The sequence below is a fragment of the Protopterus annectens genome, chromosome 4.part0 (assembly GCF_019279795.1).
Source record: "Protopterus annectens isolate FY-2018-M chromosome 4.part0, PAN1.0, whole genome shotgun sequence".
Lineage (NCBI taxonomy): Eukaryota > Metazoa > Chordata > Ceratodontiformes > Protopteridae > Protopterus > Protopterus annectens.
Genome location: NC_056733.1, coordinates 519,555,564 through 519,577,286, shown reverse-complemented (window position 1 = coordinate 519,577,286; position 21,723 = coordinate 519,555,564). Strand labels below are relative to the sequence as shown.

Sequence of the window (21,723 nt, the reverse complement as noted above, 5' to 3'; positions counted from 1 at the left end):
ATGTTCATCCTATACCTTGTGAGACTGTGCTTTTTCATCTGAGATTAGGGAAGGACATTTGGACGATTGGTGCAGAATAGAGTGGACTGTATTCAGATGGGTGATTAGCAGACAGCTGGAAAATTCCACCCAGATTTTTCTTTAGAGCAATGCAGTGATGACTTTTGCGGCAAGACTGGAGGCAGATTTTGTTTTTGTTGCATCATTGCTGTAGTCTTTCTACAGTTTGAGGGTTCATGTAGACATGGTAGGCGGTAGATATTAGCTGTAGCTTCTTGAGTATGTTTTGTAAGATAAGTTTCAATTCCACATAAGGCACACAGTTTTTGATGAGCTTTTTAATGGCATTCGATATATGGTGGTCAAGTTTTAAGTTATTGTGCAGGGTGTCCAAGGTAGTAAGAAAATCCATCCACTTTGCTCAGCTTATAAACAAATGCATGGCGTCTAGGTCCAGAAAGATGGTACCACTCTACTCTGCCCACATCAGACCTATCCTTGAGTATAGTGCTCCTTTCAGCATGTACCTGACCAGATACATGCAGCAACTGGAATATCTTCAAAGGTCCTTACAAAAATAATACAGGAAGTAAACACAATGTCCTATGCTAATTGCCTCAAAGCCCTGTCTCTTTACTTTGTATCGTACAGACGTCCGAGAGGTGAAATTGGCCTGCATACAAGGCATCCCTGGACCCCATTTATTTTATTGGCATTTGTTTACAAGGAAAGTCCACTGGGCCAGGATAGCCCATTTTCAGTGGAAGCCCGGGGAGAAAAGCTCCAATGTAAGAAAATAGTTGCATAAGGAATTTCATAAAGTTGCAAAAAAGAAAACGTATACAAATTTCAAAAAGTTTCATAGAAATTGGGCAGCATGACAAACCTGATAAAAACAGAGATAATACAAAAAGGTTGAACATGGTCCTAGAATAGAGGGACAATAATATGATAATAATACAGGGCAAAACACAAATAATTTAGGATTAGAGTGTAATAAGCAACAAGAAAAATATACGGCTTTGGCATTAAAATAGAACAGCCAATTAGAATATATGCATATAGCAAATAGAGAGGCAAAGAGGATGTAAATTTATAAATGCAAAAGGGGAAGGAAGAAAGAAGGATAAGAGTAGTAGAGAGAGAAAGAGAGGTAGAAAAGTAAAAGTAAAAAAAATAATGACCGTAATTAGAGAGAAGGAAGAGGAAATGAAGTGGAGAAAGGGGGAGCCGTAGCAGGTGCTAAGAAGAAGCAAGAGGAGGAGTAAAATATACAAAAGTTTGTTAGGAAGTAAAGAGAACTTTTAGGAAAAGCTGGAATAAGCACCATCAAGGTTTGTAAGTAATGGCAGGGTGTGTAATTGAACGGTTACATGTCCACTTGGAAAGAAGATTGTGTAGTGCAGTTTTAAAGTTGGAAAGGGTTTGCTGTAAGCGGATAGAAGGAGGTAGGTTATTCCATACTTTGGCACTAACCCAAGAGTACAGTAACTGACTTGCAGGTAGCTTGGGTTTGTGAATTTAGAGAAGGCATTGGTGTTTGGATCGAAGAAGCTTAACAGGGTTGTAGAGAGTAAATAAGGAGCTGAGTGCAGGGCAGTCATGAGGCTTGTAAATTAGTTTGTTTAGTTGTGAGCTGAAGGAGGAGAAGGTAGTGGGGCAGTTCCAGCCATTGTAATTGTTTTAGGGCAATACAGTGGTGTGTAGAGTGACTACTATTTGTGGCGAATTTAGCAATTTTGCTGTAGCATGTTTCTAATTTTGTTGTCGGGGAAAACTGCAGGTTGGTTAGTAAAGGAGCACAGTACGTTAGTAAGGGTAAAAGGTAAGCTAGTGCTAAAGTTTGTTTAGATGGGAAGGAGAGGAACTTGAGTCTATAGAGTAACCAGAGCTTTTTGAGTGTTACTTGTATTGTTTTGAATACAAAGATCGATGATGTTTTTGATGTCTTTGATGATGATACATGTAAATGCTGTACATGTGACAGTTCTTAGATGTTGTATAATGTTTTTACTGGTTTTATTTTTGTTTTTAACATTTAGCGCTTGTTAGCCTTGCTGAATTTGAAGTACTGTGTCTTTATTATATATTGAGCAGTCTTTTAGATGTATAGTAATTAGTGTTTGACATGTGTTTGGGTTTAACCTATCAACAACAGTGCTCCAGTATTTAAATTGGAATAGGCATGCTTTTCTTTTGTAACTGTCTGAAGAAGCCTAAGGGTGAAAGCACTAACAGTTTTATACCAATAAACTGCTTGGATTTTATACTACAGTTGGTGATCGTGTTTTGAACTGTTTTGAACTGATTTCTTGCATTTCAGTGCTTGAGGAGTTTATATTTTATCAGCTGTCAGACCCAGCGCATGGTGGTGTTTGTTATTTACATGCATATAAATAGTGAGCACGTGCAGGCATCAGTGCCATTTTGAGAGAACAACCAGTGTCAGCATGTATGAGTGCAAAAGTTTTAAGTGATGTGTTTGTATATAATAAAGCTGTTTGAATAGAACCCACAACTGTTCGTCTGTTTTATCCTGGCTGGATGAGCGACAGATGTATTGTTAGATTTAAGCCAGAGTTTCCATGCTTTGTCTTTATTAGTTGTTATTTCTCTAGTAGCTTTTGTTAAACAGAGGAATGATTTGTTTTGATTCTTTTAGTTCTGTTAGGGTCTAGGCAATCTAACATAGTTAGAAAAGAGTTGTTAAAGTAGAGCAGAGTGTCCTCTAATGGAAGAGATTTGTGGATAATCAATTAATATTTTTCATAGGTTCATAGGTAGGTACTAGGCTATCTGCTCGAGGGCATTTATAAGTCTAGCCCCAGAGTGTGTCGGCTTTCGCCACCCCATTGATTAATTAACTGAGCCTCTGTCAAGCAGAGCCAATGAAGTGATCCCAGGGGTGTATTTTCTTTTACCCGTCCACTCGTCAAGGCTTCTCTTGAAGAGTGTTAGTGAGGGGCTCTGCCTAATGTAGTTAGGAATTTTGTTCCAAAGCATGGGGAGTCTCTGTGACAGGAATCTATTCCTCCAGCATGTGCTATTTATTGTTGTGGCGAGGTTTAGCTCACTAGAGCGTGTGGCTCGCAGTGACTTGGATTTCTTTAGTGGAGCATGTTCATCAATTCTGAGTTGGACATGGCTTTGTAAGTCAGGCAGAGATCACCTCTGAGTAAGCGATATGCCACTGAGTACAGCCAGAGTTTTTTCAGTCGGGCTGCATAGGACATATGTTTGAGGCCAGTAATCCTCTTGGTGAGGTGCTTTTGTGGTCTTTCAAGCTGTTGGAAGTGTCTTGTGAGATACATCCCAAATGGGGCATTGTACTCTATGATGGGTCTGATGAGTGACGAGTAGAGGGGCACAATAACCTCTTTATTTCTAGATGCGAACCCCTTAGTAATTAGATGGGCCACATAGAAGGATTTCCTAACTACTTTGGCAATATGCTTGTCAAAGAAGAGATTACTATCTACCTGGGTCCCCAGATCTCTTATTACCTCTTCTGTATTAAGGGGGCTGCCACCTATGTGCTAATTCGTGGGTGTTTTGTTTTTCCCAAATGGGATGACTATGCATTTTTTGGCATTTAGCTTGAGGCCATGACTTTGACACCAGGTGTCTGTCTCAGTAAGGCCTTTTTGGAGGATGTCCGTGTCAGTCAATTATGGCTCCCAGTTTGCAGTCATCTGTGAACTTGGTTAGCCATAGTCCTCCTGTGTTTGCCTGTACTTTTGAGAAATATATGCCAAACAGTAGGCGTCCCAGAACCGAGCCTTGCGGGACACCAATTGTGACTGGTTTACAGTCAGACCTGGAGCCCGCTAGTCTTACCGTGTGAGTTCTGTCTGTAAGCCAGTTGACAACCCATCTTGTGACATAGGGGTTTATGTTCAGGCTGGTGAGTTTTTCTATAATACCCGAGTGAGGAATGGTGTTGAACGCCTTGGCGAGATCAAGGTAGGCTGTGTGAACCACCTTTCCCTAGTCTATGGCCTTGGTAACTGTCTCGAAGAAGTCAACCAGGTTTAGTAGGCATGATCTGCCCTTAACAAAGCCGAACTGGGTCGGGTCAAGGGTTTGGAGGTTCCCAATGTCTTTGTTAATGAGTTGCATGATGATGCACTCCATAGCCTTGCAGACCAGGCTAGTCAGGCTTCTGGGGCAATAGTTACCAGGGTCAGTTGTGGCCCTTCCTTTGTGGAGCGGAAAAACCATTGCTGTGCGCCATTGTGTGGGCACGTAGCCTGTGGAGAGGCTGAGGTTAAACAGTGTGTTTAGGTGGGGTGTTAGTTCGTTCTGTAGTTTGTGCAAGACGCAGCCTGGGACACCATCTGGCCACATTGATGCTGTGTTTTTGGCTTTTGAAAGGGCTGTTTTCACCTGTGCTTCTGTGATTTCCGGGACACTACACTTTTCCGGTATTGTTGTGGGCCCTTTTGAAGGTGAGAGGGAGGTGAAGTTTGCACTGAATCTATCTGCCAGTATGTTGGCAATATCAGTAAGCTCAGAGCATATCTGCGAGTTGCCACTTTTTCTTGACATAGCTAAAGAAGGCTTTGTGGTTATCTTTAGAATCTTTGGCTATTTTTCTTTCGAAGTTAGCGATGGATGATGTTATGAAGGACCTTAGTTTCTTACCAATACTGATCAGGGATGTCTTTCCTTCTTGGGATTTGCTTTTTTTCTGAACTAGTTTCCTCCTTTTGTTGTGCAACCTGTTTATGGCAGGGGTCCACCAGACTGGATGTCATTAAATATGATGGGGTTAAATTTTTTAAGATTTTGCACTAGTTTGATATGACTTTTTTGGTATGGATGTGCAGGCTTGTATTGTATGGCAGGTGGTCACTAATGAAGATGGACATAGTGCCAGAATTTATGAACTTGGAGGGATCTGAGACTAGAATCCAGTCTAAGATTGATCCACCATTGGTTCTGGTATTGTACCTAGTAGTGGTAGTACTGAGTTGGGTGAAGTGAAACAAGTTTATGCTGGAGGATGACTGGAGGAGAAAGAGGTCCAATCAGTATCCATGTTGCATTATAGTGTAAGAGATCCAGGATAAAATATCTTCTAGAATAGGAATGTTATGTCCAGGTGGGATGTATATGAGATCAAGAGTTCAGCATTTTGGAATTGAGGGATGTGGTCTTTGAACTGAGATAGGTTGAGCGTATTAGGGAAAATGATGGCTACACCACCTCCTTTTTTATGTAGTCTATCTGACCTAATTATACTAAAATTCAGAGGGAGAATCTGAGTCTTGAATCAGAGGATTTTAGCCAGGTTTCTGTGTCAGCTAGGATGTCAGTTTTGTTTTGAGAGAGACAGGCGTGCAACTCAAAGGTTTTTATTACAGATGCTTTAGAAATTGAGTAGTTAAGTGAAGAGATTTGGTGTTTTTTTGAAGAGACTGCTATTTGTAGGGAAATAAGTGGAAGAGGGTCCAGGATTGGGGTGGATGTCACTGGAATGGGAAAGGGTATGAAAAAGATGTAGTATGATACAAGAAACTTTAGAGATTATGTAGTGTAGTGAGTAGTAATGGGTGTTGGGTGTATAATGTAAGGTAAAGTTTGTGGGGAGAATGTGAGTTTTCCCATAGAGAATAGGATTACTATGGTATAGGCTGGGGCTTGTATCTGAGCAAGTGTTGTGGGGGAGAATGGAGGAAGCTAAGGTTTGTTTTAGGGGGAAGAGATTGAGGGTTTATTGTTGTGGCTTGTAGAAGAGTTAACAGGAGCAGGGTAATAGGGAGCAGGAGTAACATTTGATGAAGAACGTGAGACATGTTTGGCACTAAGTTGTGAGGACTGAAAGTGAGAAGTGCTAGTCGGAAGGTAGTGGAAGTGAGGGAGGATGAGTGGCTGATGGGATGGGGGGGACTGGTTAGTTGAGTATAAATGTAAGGAAAGAGGGGTGGGTGGAAATGGGGGCAGGGAAGCAGAGTGAGCATGAGGTGAAGGGAGGACGAATGGAGTAGGCTAGCACCAGTATTCGGCATGCACACTGTGTGCACAGAAAACGATCACCCACCTTTGTGCCAGGTTAGAAGAATGCAGTACCTCCTATTATGGTAATGTTTAGAAATTAGTATAAATCTAAATCTCGCCACTATTTGCTTTTCGCCTTATTGTAATGGTGCTTCTAGACATGGTCAAAAAATGGCTAGGGCATTAAATCAGTTTTATAATCCTTGTAATAGTTGTTAAAAAGTCAAGAGAATAACCTATGTAGAGAGTTGTGGGGGAGCGTGGATTTCATTCTTGATTATGGAGTGGTTTGGCCTGAATGGCGTCTCCGGTGGCATGCTCTCCAGTATATTTCACAAGTAAAACAGGAAGTCTGCTTAATCCAGTATATTTGGCATTCTTTGATATTTTATGGAGACTTTGTTCTCTCTAAACTGGACTAGATGAACCTTTTGCACATCCCCAAAACAAACCGCATCAGAATTACTAGATTAAAAAAAACTAACTTTTGCTTGTGACAGAAATAGGACATGTTGGGGGCAGATATGTTTCTCAAAGAATTTCCAATCTCTGGAACAGACTCCTAATCCATGTGAAGCAGAGTTCCTCCCTATCCCTATTTAAGAGCAGCTTGGACCAATAGTTTGGTAATAGGAAATGGTACCCCTGGTTTAGCTCCTGTGTCTGTGATGGAAAGAGGCCGTCAGTACATCACCCCCCCCCATATAAATCAAATTTGTGGGTCACATTCGAGTTGCATGGCTAGGCTTTTAAGAGCCATAGTCGTGGTTAGCCTAGTATGCACCTATTTAACATACCATATTTGCTGTCAGACATATATAAACAACATGCTTATTTATTCTCCCCAAAACAGTTGCTACTTGTATATTCATCAGATGCTTGAGTGTGAGGAAAATGAAATAAAAAAACAAAAGCGATTTAAATGGTTCTAATGTGTTATTTCTAGAGACTGTACAGTACTTCTGTACAGGTTATAGTGACCCTCCATCCCTCTGAAGTTTGTGAGAAAAGTTAAAGAAGTAATGGCCCCACCTTGCCCTGCCCAAAACAAGATATGACCTGTGAGGTTTGGGAGGAATGTTAAAGAAATAATGCCCCCCCCCCCACACACACACACACACACACACACACACACCACACTTTCTTTTTCAAGTACAGCAACTTTCTGTGTACACCAATGATTTGGGCTGGTTTTAGATTTGATGGGGTTCAGAGCAGAGGCTATTACTGAGCTCATGTCAGAATCCACTTATACATTCTTGGTATGTGGGGTCCACCAGCACCCAGAAGTTCTGAATGTCTGGGTATTCTGTAATACATTGTAATACATTTATTCATTATTTTTTAAGAGACAAATAACAGGGTGAGTTACTTTGATCCAGGCTACCCCCAGCAAACAGTAATGGCCATTTCTATGTACAATATAAACATCTGATTGTGATAGAAGATGGCCACACATTAAATTTTGCATGTTGCTTCGCATAATCACATTATCACATTAGTCTTGCAAAGACAAAATAATAAGCAAACAGCAGCAGACAACTAGTCATTTCCCTGTACAGAAGATAGCCACAGCAGTTATGCTTAATCTGTCTGTTCATATCAGGTATCCAGTTATGTAGCCCATCTTATTTCCCACAAATGCGCAATCGTATTACAAAGCCAGGTAAAGAGTCATTAAACTGAGCAAATGACAAGCCTACTACAACCACCAACAAACAGTTATAGCCATGACATGGGAGCATGTAGTGTCATTGAACTTAATTTCGGCAAACACAAAAAGAGCGAATGCTGTTCACTGAAATTATTTTAGTCAATAGTGAAGTTTGCTTTCTTCTCCGTTGTTTGACCTCAGAGTTATATATATATATATATATATATATATATATATATATATATATATATATATATATATATATAACGTCCAAGGGGTGTAGAGGGTGCAGGGGGGCTTGCCTCAATGCAAAAACAAAATTGTTCTTGTTGTCAAAGGTGGTTTTGGGAATTTTTTTTGTTTGCCTAAATTACCTTTGATAATTCAACAAGAATCCCCACGAAATCTGATGACTATATAAAATTATTTCACATCCACAACATACCTCTCAACCTACAGACATTGAAAATAGGAATAAAGGCCCTTGGAACGTAGGTACATCCAGATAAAAATCTGGGCATCTAATTAGCACTAAATTTTAATAGCAAATAGCACGTGGTTGCTACTCCTAAACACATGTTCAAAAACGTTGACAAAATGATAGAAAAAGATAAACATTTTATCAAAGAGACAGTGTTAAATCTGTAGACTTTAGTGAACTGTATTGCAAAATTCTACCGGTCATTTATTTTTGCTTCAGAAAAAGGAGACGCAAGATGCGTGTCCTCTTTGTTGTTGCCACTAGTATGTTTGTCATGTCTGCCTCCAAACAAAATAGGGGCATCCTTAGTGGGGTAAATCAGGTCTAAAAATAAGAATGTTCCACTTTCCACATAAAAATCACAAAGCCAGAGAACTGTTGTCAAAAATATCTGATCATTGCCAACGTTATTGTAAAAAAAAAAAAAAAAAAAAAAAATCATGCTCCACAGTCCACACCATACAAGTTTTCACACATAAAGTTTTCCAAAAAAAAGTTGCTCCACACAAATCACAAATCCATATATCTGGTTAATCTCTGCCAATGTAATTTATGTTTTGGGGAAAAAACAGCAGTAATGCTCACTGTGCTGTTCCTCAGGATCGGTGGCATCATATCCCGAGTGTTGTAATGGTTCCTTATCTCAGTTTATACTAAACTAGTTTTTTTTCCCTTCAGGCACCTTCGCTCCTTCACTAAGAGTTGACCTAGTTGTATGGGATTTGGAAACTTTTATGTGGACAGTGACCTAACTTTTGACCTACATGTCTGTTGTACAAAAGTCCTTCTATATTGCACAGCTTATAAAACAAAAGGATTGTGTCTAGGCCTAGGGACATCATTGGTCTAATGAGGGTTGAGTAAAGGGGGACAATCATTGAATGCAGTGCTTCCTTTGGCATGTATCGGTCTAGACACATGCAACAACTGCAGTGCCCACTGAGATAACTTATTAAAAGGGTACAAAGCCTAAACAACGTGTCCTACATGGACTGACTCAGACTTGTCACTGTATTTGGTATCCTACTGACTGCTAAGTGGTGGTCTGTGTCTGGTGTACAAGGCATCCTCCGACCCATTCCTGATGGATTTACTGCACATCAAGCAAGTCAAAAAGCAATACAAATACTCTTGTCTAGGATCTAAACCTCTTCTGTAACATCAACAGAATGGTTTGGAGGGACAGGTATGTTTCACAGCAGATAGTGCTGCTGTGGAACAAACTCCCCATCTACATAAAGCAAAGTTTATCCTTGTCCATTTTTACATGCAACTTAGATCTATGGATGGGAAATAGAAAATTGCTTCCTGTACTACTAATGGACTGAAGCGGATCCTAAATGTTCTTATAAGGGGTGATGTATAATTATCAACTGTGGGAGGGTAAGGCCAGTCTATAACCAAATGGGTAGGTTATTTTGAGCACAAAAAGGGAAATTGCTTAGGTTTAAAATGTCCCGCAAGGGCAGCTAGCCTAGTACTTTCCCATGAACCTAAGAACCTAGGGCAACTCCTAGGAGTTTGGTAAGTGAGCGAGTGTCCAGGATAATATTGTTGGAAAACGTAATGGAAAAATGAACTTGTGACAGGGCTAGAATTGGGTAGGAAGACTATGACTTTTGCCTTTTTGGCATTCTTGGGTTATGTTGTCATAATTAGAGTTCGACTAGGGGAGTATGATTCACGTGTTTTTGCTTGCAGTTCCTTAATGGATGAGAAACCAAGTGGAGTTGTCTGCCTACTGAATAAGTGAGGAGGGGTCTGAAGTGGTATGTAGGTCACTGACAAATATATTAGAGAGCAGCAAGCCCGGTTTAGAGCCTTGAGGGATCCCTATGTTAACGGGAATGAAGGGAGAGAATGCGGCTTGCTGTTTGATAAATTGTATTCAGTCACTTAAGTAGCTATGGAACCATTTGATGGTGATACTAGAGAGGTTGAATGGTAAACTTCTGGAATAGCTTTGTATGAGAGACTTGTGTCAAATGCTTTTGAGAGAGAGACAGGTGGGAGAAACCAAAAGATTATTACGGTGTAGAATGAGACTATTTAGGAAAGATGTTTAAGCAGTTGTGCTGTGGTTAGGATGAAATCCATGCTGTGCTTTATAGCTTGAGAGTAGGTTTTTAATGTAAGCAGTACTGTAGTAATTGAGACTGAATACATCTCTCTAGTATCTTTGATAGTAGAGGTGGTATTGTATTTGACCTGAAGTTAAGATCATTAGCCTTGCCACCTTTATATAGAGGTAATAAAAGTTTGCTTTCGGATTTTTCTAAGTTTCTGAATATTGGTGAGGATTGTCTGGAAAGCTAAACTGAAGAGACTAAAACTGCACCCTTCTAGACTAGGACCGAATATAGTTGTGCATGATTTTGAAAGGTAGAGCTTTTGCTTTATATCTGCTTATTAGTAGTATTTTCTAAACAGGTTTTCCCACCCCATTCCTATTTGGTTTCAGGGGATTTCAGGAGAAACCTTAATTATCGGGTACCAAAGTGGGGAAGGGAAAGATGATAAATTCAAAGGACAGTACTTCTGAACTTGAATGATAAGAAACCCTAGTGGAAATAGATTTAGTATAGTTTTGAGTTATTCTGTTCAGGTGTCTGTCATAAGTGGAAATTATCATCCTGATGTACTTGTGTATCCCACATGTGCAGTAGAAGCTGTTGATGCGCATAATTAAGTTTTAGGATCAGGGTGTCGGGTCTCTGCTTTCTGTACCACACCAGCTAAACAGACAGACCCTGTACAAGACGTAAGGTCTGACAACAGTAGTGAAAGTGAGTTGTGGAGATAGCTCATAGGGTCTACAGGTGTGCATGGGCCAGATAGCTTGGAGCAAAAATAAAGAAGCTGAAAAGCAATAATCAGTTTTAAATGAATTTTATTGCAGCTAATAACTCGGGTTGCCTTGGCAATAGTCAGGGCTTCTGTCACAATGCTTTCCGAGCTGATTTACAGCATTGAGAAATCTGATCAGAGAACTGGACACTTTGGGGGAAGGATCCATATAGAGCTGACAATGTAATGTGAAGATGGCACAAGTTTTAGCCGAATGTGTTAGGCCTTCATGAACGTCCTGAAAGTGAGTTTGGTTAATGTGCTTTCTTTTAGAGCACTGTTTAACTTACTGCAAACTTGAGTTGTAGGCTATACTCCCATCAGATCAGTATGAGAAGAAGATAATTACTTACAGAAGCGTGAGCTTAATTCCATGTGACACTTTATTTTAGCATTTAATCTAAGATGCAGAAATGCCATTGGTGTCTCACTTATTTCCTTGCCTTCTCTTTTTTTCAGCTTGGAAAATTTACTGGCCTTACTACAGCACTGATTCTGGGCGGTGACAAGTGAGTGACTTTCAGGCCATTTTGTTTGCATATGCTTGAAGTGGAAAGAGATCTACTTATGTTTTTGCTTTCTTACAGGATGGAGGATCAGTTTGCTGCTCTACATGAAAACCCTGACATGTAAGTGCTTTTTAAGTATAAAGAGTACTAGGAAAAGCATAATTGGAATTTTTTTGGTGCAAAATGCCAGACTCTAGTAATGATGGTGCATTTAAAAGCCAGGTGCATCAAGGATGTATGTATATCTGGTTTGAAACAGCATGTCTGTACTGTAAACAAGTGTAGAGTTTTTGTAGGCTCATCCTTGCAGATTTCCATTGTGTAGGACAATGACTTGTGTATGTTATGACAAATAAATGTCATCTGTCCCTGTTTTCTGCATGTGGTTGGGGTGTTGTCAGCTGTTCCCATCTCTCTATTCAGTGTCATTCCTGCACCTTCTTGGACACGCTTGCCTGTCGCTGTTCTCTCTCACAATCCACCTGTTTGCTGGATGCCTTGATTTCATCTTACCTTCTTCTTGTCTGTCCCAAATCTTCCCCAGATTGTCTTCTGTTTTTCTGCACATGTGCCTGAAACACGATAATTTGTTCTTTCTCCTTTTCTGCAGTTGGAGTTACTTTGGCTTCTGCTCTTATGTCCTCATTTCTTTCTGTCCCACAGTGAGCATCCTAACACCCGGCAGTTCATTTCCATCACCTTTAGCTTCCTCAGTTGCTCTGTGTTTAATGTCCAGGTTTCTGTACCATATGCAGTACTGGTCACAGTACTCTTTTGTACACCTTTACTTTTCAACTTCTTTGGCATTCTGCTGTCATGTACTAACCCTGAAACCCTGTGACAGTTGGCTGCAGCTCCTCTTATTCTAGCTTTGACCTCCCCATTTCGACTTCTTTCTCAACCACCCCTCAGAGATACTTGAAGCTGTTAACCTGCTCCACTATTTTTCCTTTCTATCTCAGTTCGCATCTTCTTCTAATTTCCTCCATTTGCTGTAATTACAACCGGCTTATCTGTACTGAGTTTCATCCCAAGTGCATCTTGAGTTTTGCATTCCATTCCCCTATCCTTTGCTGAAGTTCTTGCTCAGAGTCTGCCTGTAATGCTACATGGTCTGCATACAGCAACTTTGTTGATCTGTCCCCATGGACCTTTTTACTGATGTAGCTAGTCACCAGTATGTACAACAGTGGGCTTGGAGATGAACCCTGATGCACACCCAGTCTCACTGGGAAACCCGTCTGTGAGACTGGACACTGTTCGTACACAAGTCATTGGGTCCTTGTACATAGCTTGCACTAATTCTACCAATGTTTCTGGGACTTGGAATAACCACAGGACTGCCAGATCAGTTTTCTTTGGGACTGTCATATGCTTTCCCCAAGTCTAGGAATTTCCAGTTGGACTCTTTCCTCCTCTCTAGCTTCTTCTCATCTATCTCTGTTACTACAAACATCGGGTCAGTTGTGCTCATCCTGATCTGAATCCAAACTGCTCATCCTCCCATATTTCTACTACTCTGCATATTCATTTATCCATCACCCTCTCCAGATGTTTCATGCAGTTTAATACCTCTAATGCTCATAGTTGTGAATGCCGTCTTTGTTCTTCAACAGTGACATTATATGCTTATTCTCCAGTCATCTGGTTTACGCCTTGCTCTCCACACTCATGTGAGTACCCTCGGGAGACATTTCTCCCCTCTCACACTGAACATCGTTATCACATCTGCTCTAACCTCATCTGAGCCTGCTGCTTTCCTTGATTTCATTTTTCTTACTGCTTTGCTTACTTTGTCATGTGCATATATGTATACATACATGTGTGTGTGTGTGTGTGTGTGTGCGTATGTATATGTGTACATGTGTGTGTCTGTGTGGGTGTATGAGTCTACTTCAACACATCAAATTTACAATTGAGGAAAACTTAGTTTCAGAAGTCCTGTTTTCCGAAAGTGCACTTTCACAAAACTACAGTTCACTGAGGTTGTTGTAGATCGCGGTACAGTGGGGATAAGGGAATATTCCTTTTTCCCTACTGTAGTGCGATCTTGGAGTTGGTATATATTAGTAGCAGGGGTGTGGGGGGCAAAGAGGGGGTGTCCCCACCTGCATAAGCCAGTTTAGCGCTTTTGTTTTTTTGTTTTTTGTTTGTTTTTTTATTGTGAACTGTAGTTTCGTGCACTTTTGTGTAACTGGACTCTCAAAACTAAGTTTCACTCAAGTGTAAATTCGATGAGTTAAAGTAGACCCATAGTTTGTGTGTTTGTGTATGTATATATATACATGTATATATATACAGTGGATATAAAAAGTATACACACACCTGTTAAAATGCCAGGTTTTTGTGATATTACAAAAAAAAATGAACCACAAAAAAATCATTTCAAAACTTTTCCCACCTTTAATGTGCCACATAACCTGTACAATTCAATTGAAAAACAAACACATCGTTGGGGGGAAAAATGTGCAATCAGCTGGTTGCATAAGTATGCACACCCTTAAACTAATACTTTGTTGATGCACCTTTTCATTTAATTACAACAGTCTTTTTGGGTACACATCTGCCATCAATTAGAGACTCTGATTAACTCATTCAGTCCAGAGCAGCTCAGGAAAAGCTGCCTGCTGAATTCCACCATAGGAACAACAGAGCAGCCTGAGCTCATTTTCAGAAAATCCATTTGAAATACTATACAGAAAACAAATGCTCATAACTCTTTAACTATAAGAGCTACACTAAAAGTTTAAACGCGAAAGTTGTTCAGCAGACACTGACCTTTCCAACAGTGTAAATATTGATAGTGCATATCAAAGTCATAATGAAATATTTGGCAAGGAATGCTGATATTGTGCAATTTTTTAATTTTTTGGAAAAGCAAAGCACAATATCTTGGTCTATGTACCATGCAGACCCATACAATTTGAATTTAATTTGTTAGTATGAATGTCAGCTTTAAAATGATACTTTAACCATAACTGTGTGACACTCCTTTCATGAGATATTCACAGAAATATGATTAGTATATTATTTCTCATAATTGATAAATAAACAAAGCATAATATCTCATCACCTGTAACAGACAGAGCCTACATATCAGTGTAGAAGTTGTGCATCTGAATGTCAGCTTCAAAATGATGCATCATTTGTGTGATTACCATGCTCCCTCGCAAAGATATGGGCATAATAATGAGAAGTATTGTAAATGTATAATTTTCATATTTGTACAAGACTAAACAAACTGTAATATCTGTACGTGTGTACAGTGCCTAGACACAGTTCTTTTACCATGTTGTAAGGAGTAACACTGTCTTCAAAATGATGCATTACTTCACACAATGTGGTGCTCCCTTGCAAAGTTATTTACCAAAATATGAAAAAAAATCATAATTTCCATAACCTAAGTCAGAAACAAACTTTGATATCTGCCTATGAGTACAACATACAGGTACCATTCTTTTACCATGTTAGAACTATAAATAATCTTTTCAAAATGAGGTATTACTTAGCACATTCAGATGCTCCCTTGCAAAGTTATTTACCAAAATATGAAAGAAATTATAATTTCCATAACCATAAGTCTCAAACCAACTTTGATATCTGCACATGTGTCAAACATACTGGCACAATTCTTTTACCATATTAGAACCAGCAATACTGTCTTCAAAATGAGATATTACTTGGCACATTCAGATGCTCCCTTGCAAAGTTATTTACCAAAATATGAAAAAATCATAATTTCCATAACCATAAGTCTCAAACAAACTTTGATTTCTGCACATGTGTCAAACATACTGGCACAATTCTTTTACCATATTAGAACCAGCAATACTGTCTTCAAAATGAGATATTACTTGGCACATTCAGATGCTCCCTTGCAAAGTTATTTACCAAAATATGAAAAAAAATCATAATTTCCATAACCTAAGTCAGAAACAAACTCTGTTATCTGCCTATGAGTACAACATACAGGTACCATTCTTTTACCATGTTAGAACTATAAATAATCTTTTCAAAATGAGGTATTACTTAGCACATTCAGATGCTCCCTTGCAAAGTTATTTACCAAAATCAGAAAAATCATAATTTCCATAACCATAAGTCTCAAACCAACTTTGATATCTGCACATGTGTCAAACATACTGGCACAATTCTTTTACCATATTAGAACCAGCAATACTGTCTTCAAAATGAGATATTACTTGGCACATTCAGATGCTCCCTTGCAAAGTTATTTACCAAAATATGAAAAAAAATCATAATTTCCATAACCATAAGTCTCAAACAAACTTTGATTTCTGCACATGTGTCAAACATACTGGCACAATTCTTTTACCATATTAGAACCAGCAATACTGTCTTCAAAATGAGATATTACTTGGCACATTCAGATGCTCCCTTGCAAAGTTATTTACCAAAATATGAAAAAATCATAATTTCCATAACCTAAGTCAGAAACAAACTCTGTTATCTGCCTATGAGTACAACATACAGGTACCATTCTTTTACCATGTTAGAACTATAAATAATCTTTTCAAAATGAGGTATTACTTAGCACATTCAGATGCTCCCTTGCAAAGTTATTTACCAAAATCAGAAAAATCATAATTTCCATAACCATAAGTCTCAAACCAACTTTGATATCTGCACATGTGTCAAACATACTGGCACAATTCTTTTACCATATTAGAACCAGCAATACTGTCTTCAAAATGAGATATTACTTGGCACATTCAGATGCTCCCTTGCAAAGTTATTTACCAAAATATGAAAAAAAATCATAATTTCCATAATCATAAGTCTCAAACAAACTTTGATTTCTGCACATGTGTCAAACATACTGGCACAATTCTTTTACCATATTAGAACCAGCAATACTGTCTTCAAAATGAGATATTACTTGGCACATTCAGATGCTCCCTTGCAAAGTTATTCACCAAAATATGAAAAAAAAATCATAATTTCCATAACAGTTATTTGCCAAGCTCAGAGAAATAAATTTTACATAACACATTTCATAATAGTGTTTTACTTACTATACTGGTCCAGCTTGGTCATGGGTGTTTTCCATTCTTCTCACAATCATGCAGGGCTCTCCTCACGCCATTGTGGAGGTTGGTCAAGAAGAATGCAATGCCCTCCTCAGTTAGGTGAATGCCATCCCTTCTGAACCAGTGAACATCTTCCCTTCCAGTATTACCTCATCTGAAATAAAGCATGGGTGGACACTGACAAGGTGCACAGCCAGGGCACATGTAAAGAGAAAAAGCAGGGTAAGGACCGCTCCACTAATATGCCAAGGACAGGCATGGGGCTCCAGACGCTGGTTATCTGTAGTGTCCCATAGCTGTGCCGGCTGCCCACTCAGACTGCTGATACCACTATGGTCTCATGACCTCCTTCAGTGGCAGCAGTCTGCCTTACCTCTGCCTTTTCTCTTTACATGTGCCCATTCAGCAATGGACCTAAGGGATGAGGGACTGAAGTAACTCACTAATTGCTGTCCTGACCTACCGGAAGGGAAGGAGACTGAGGGGAGAGCTACATCAAGGCAACATGTCAAAAGACCAAGACTGACCCAGGCTGTGTCTTTTTGCATGTTTTGCAGGACATCACAGTGGCACACCCAAGCCCATGCTTACCGAGGACAGCAGCACTATGGGACTGTGCTGTAGAGTCTCCAGGTTCCCAAGTGCGATCCCGGTGGATCACAAGATCCATGCTGGCTGGGTATGCCCCTGTGATGCACCCAGCAACACAATATTCGGCGATGGGACAGCGTAAGGTTTTGGCTGCTCCTTTCCAGTGACTCCCAGAACAGCAGAAGACAGTCTTACCTTATCTGAAATAAAGCATGGGTGGACACTGACAAGGGTGCACAGCCAGGGCACATGTAAAGAGAAAAGCAGGGTAAGGACCGCCGCTCCACTAATATGCCAAGGACAGGCATGGGGCTCCAGACGCTGGTTATCTGTAGTGTCCCATAGCTGTGCCGGCTGCCCACTCAGACTGCTGATACCACTATGGTCTCATGACCTCCTTCAGTGGCAGCAGTCTGCCTTACCTCTGCCTTTTCTCTTTACATGTGCCCATTCAGCAATGGACCTAAGGGATGAGGGACTGAAGTAACTCACTAATTGCTGTCCTGACCTACTGGAAGGGAAGGAGACTGAGGGGAGAGCTACATCAAGGCAACATGTCAAAAGACCAAGACTGACCCAGGCTGTGTCTTTTTGCATGTTTTTGCAGTACATCACAGTGGCACACCCAAGCCCATGCTTACCGAGGACAGCAGCACTATGGGACTGTGCTGTAGAGTCTCCAGGTTCCCAAGTGCGATCCCGGTGGATCACAAGATCCATGCTGGCTGGGTATGCCCCCTGTGATGCACCCAGCAACACAATATTCGCTGATGGGACAGCGTAAGGTTTTGGCTGCTCCTTTCCAGTGACTCCCAGAACAGCAGAAGACAGTCTTACCTTATCTGAAATAAAGCATGGGTGGACACTGACAAGGGTGCACAGCCAGGGCACATGTAAAGAGAAAAAGCAGGGTAAGGACCGCCGCTCCACTAATATGCCAAGGACAGGCATGGGGCTCCAGACGCTGGTTATCTGTAGTGTCCCATAGCTGTGCCGGCTGCCCACTCAGACTGCTGATACCACTATGGTCTCATGACCTCCTTCAGTGGCAGCAGTCTGCCTTACCTCTGCCTTTTCTCTTTACATGTGCCCATTCAGCAATGGACCTAAGGGATGAGGGACTGAAGTAACTCACTAATTGCTGTCCTGACCTACCGGAAGGGAAGGAGACTGAGGGGAGAGCTACATCAAGGCAACATGTCAAAGACCAAGACTGACCCAGGCTGTGTCTTTTTGCATGTTTTTGCAGTACATCACAGTGGCACACCCAAGCCCATGCTTACCGAGGACAGCAGCACTATGGGACTGTGCTGTAGAGTCTCCAGGTTCCCAAGTGCGATCCCGGTGGATCACAAGATCCATGCTGGCTGGGTATGCCCCCTGTGATGCACCCAGCAACACAATATTCGGCGATGGGACAGCGTAAGGTTTTTGGCTGCTCCTTTCCAGTGACTCCCAGAACAGCAGAAGACAGTCTTACCTTATCTGAAATAAAGCATGGGTGGACACTGACAAGGGTGCACAGCCAGGGCACATGTAAAGAGAAAAGCAGGGTAAGGACCGCCGCTCCACTAATATGCCAAGGACAGGCATGGGGCTCCAGACGCTGGTTATCTGTAGTGTCCCATAGCTGTGCCGGCTGCCCACTCAGACTGCTGATACCACTATGGTCTCATGACCTCCTTCAGTGGCAGCAGTCTGCCTTACCTCTGCCTTTTCTCTTTACATGTGCCCATTCAGCAATGGACCTAAGGGATGAGGGACTGAAGTAACTCACTAATTGCTGTCCTGACCTACCGGAAGGGAAGGAGACTGAGGGGAGAGCTACATCAAGGCAACATGTCAAAAGACCAAGACTGACCCAGGCTGTGTCTTTTTGCATGTTTTTGCAGTACATCACAGTGGCACACCCAAGCCCATGCTTACTGAGGACAGCAGCACTATGGGACTGTGCTGTAGAGTCTCCAGGTTCCCAAGTGCGATCCCGGTGGATCACAAGATCCATGTTGGCTGGGTATGCCCCCTGTGATGCACCCAGCAGCACAATATTTGGCGATGAGACAGCATAAGGATTTTGGCTGCTCCCTTTCTAGTGACTCCCAGAACAGCAGGAGACAGTCTTATCTGAAATAAAGCATGGGTAGACACTGACAAGGGTGCCCAGCCAGGGCACATGTAAAGAGAAAAAAGCAGGGCAAGGACCACCGCTCCACTAATATGCCAAGGACAGGCATGGGGCTCCAGATGTTGGTTATCTGTAGTGTCCCATAGCTGTGCTGGCTGCCCACTCAGACTGCTGATACCACTATGGTCTCATGACCTCCTTCAGTGTCAGCAGTCTGCCTTACCTCTGCCTTTTCTCATTACATGTGCCCATCCAGCAATGGACCCAACAGCCTGGTCACAACTTTGATGTATAGTGTGCTCTGCACATCTTACTGCTGTCAGCAGTCTGCTAGACTCTTATGGCCATGGTACTCACCAAAGCATTCCATGCATAGGTTAATCTTGCAGGTCGGGCATCCCCATGATGGTTCAGCACGTTTTCCCTTGATGGCACAGTTTTTGCATCGTGCCTTCCGCCATTTCACTGGAAAGTGTGAGCCTTCTTCAAATCGTGTCATGGGCTCTGGGATGGTAATCTCTATGCATCTTTTCCTCTTCTTGTAGGTGGTCAGCAGGTGCATGCCTAGGTGTCTTCTAAACTGTAACTGGCTTGCTGCAATAAAACGGCCAGAACGTGAAAGCTGCCGGTGGCTAGCACTCTCACGAAATAAAATGTAAGCATTCACTATGGCCACATCCCATAGGAACCAGAACAAGTACAGCCACCATTTCCTTGCCTTTCGAGCAGTTGGATACTGCGTCCTGAGCTGATCAGCTCGGTCCACCCCATTCATATATGTGTTGTACATGTTTACAACTGGTGGACATGGCACTGCAGCTTTTGTTCCATTGTGCTGTCTCCTGCGTATGCCGGAGACTGCCAAGGTTGAGTTACTATTAGTTGACAGCAGAAATACTGGGTTGCTATCCTTCCATTCAGTTGCAAGCAATGGTCCACTCTGCAGCTGCTTGTAGAACCCTCGAGGCGCTTTACCAATGGCTTGTCGGTTGAATGTTACAGGCCATCCAGACCTATTGGTGCGCATGGTTCCACAGCAGTACAGACCGTCCTGCAGCAGTTGCTGTGCCAGAGGGACAGATGAGAAGAAGTTGTCAAAGTAAATGTGATGCTTCTTTCCAATCAGCCCCCGTGTTAGGTCGACCACAACTCTGTGTGCCAGTCCAACGTCTGTGGTCTGCTCTGCCTTTCCAGTGTATACCTGGAATTCATGCACATAACCATTATGTGAGTCAGCTAGCACCCATACCTTAATGCCATACCTCTCCGGCTTGCCAGGCATAAACTGTCTAAATGTCAGACGTCCACGGAAGCCGACCATGGCTTCATCTACTGCCACATCACGATGCACATTATACTGTGTCCTACATGCATCAAGTACGGCATCCAGTATTGGCCGTACATGATGGAGCTTGTCATGACCCACAGAGCCCTGTGGTCGTCTGAGGTTTTTGTCATTGCAGTGAAAATACTGCTGAATTTTTTCAAACCTCTCCCGGGTCATGTACTTGGCTATTGGGAAATGACCATACAGATGGTGCGTTTCCCAGTACTGCCTGTATTTTGGAACATGTACAATAGACATGTATATTCTGACACCTAGAAATGTACGTCTCCAGGACAAACTGGACTCCACCGCTTATCAACCTTGCCTGCTGCAGCCTGCCTCTGTGCAGCATAGCGGTTAGTTTCATCAGCAATAAGCGAATACAGTTCCTCTGGGAACATCAAATTGAGGAAGTCCACCTCTGTGCTGTCCGAGTCAAGGTTGGTGACTGGGCCGACTGGACACACAAAATCATCGATGTGAACTGGTCTCAGGCGTTTCTCCCATGATACGTTTTGTGGTGGGCATGATCGCCGTGCCTTTTTCATTAGCCTCCCAGAGTTTTGAATGCAAGGTACCCTGTGATCAGTTACATTACCCACTGGTTTGTACTGACTACTGAGTGGAGTACTCGCACAAATTCCATATTGCGGCACACTCAGATCCTTGCTTGACAAGGAGCTACTTCGCTCAGATCCAGTGGACTTTCTCCATCTGAATAAACCTGCTGTAGACTCGCCTGAACTCATGTATAGTAGGAAGCATATCCGCTTCCTCTTCAGCACTCGGCCTGGCTTGGGCGATGGAGGACTGCAAAGGTCCGTCACTGGCCACGCCGCGTCCGTGCCGTAACTCAGATAGAGGCAATTCATCCTCTGTGTCAAAATCAGATTCAAGTTGCTGACCACTGTTGTGTGTGCCATCATACCTTAGCTGGGCTAGTGGCATGTCATCCTCACTGTCGTGGTCAGTTTCATCAAGAGTAGTGAGCTCGGGGTTAGAGGGTAGGGGTCTGTCAGGAATCGCTGGGACAGGGGCATCTTTATCAGCAGTAATAGCCTTCTCACGCAGACGTGCCAGTGGAATATGATCATCGGCATCATAATCGTCATCCTCACTCTGGTTTGGCTTACGCCCG

General features: G+C 41.9%; 1 protein-coding gene across 1 annotated transcript in view; it reads left to right on the top strand.

Annotated features, from left to right (window-relative positions):
• The window catches only part of DDX54 (DEAD-box helicase 54), an 841,349-nt gene that overhangs the window by 174,681 nt on the left and 644,945 nt on the right, over positions 1-21,723 (top strand). Inside the window, 2 exon segments of the mRNA XM_044068440.1 lie at positions 11,442-11,491; positions 11,570-11,611. Of these exon segments, the coding sequence (XP_043924375.1) occupies positions 11,442-11,491; positions 11,570-11,611 (92 nt within the window).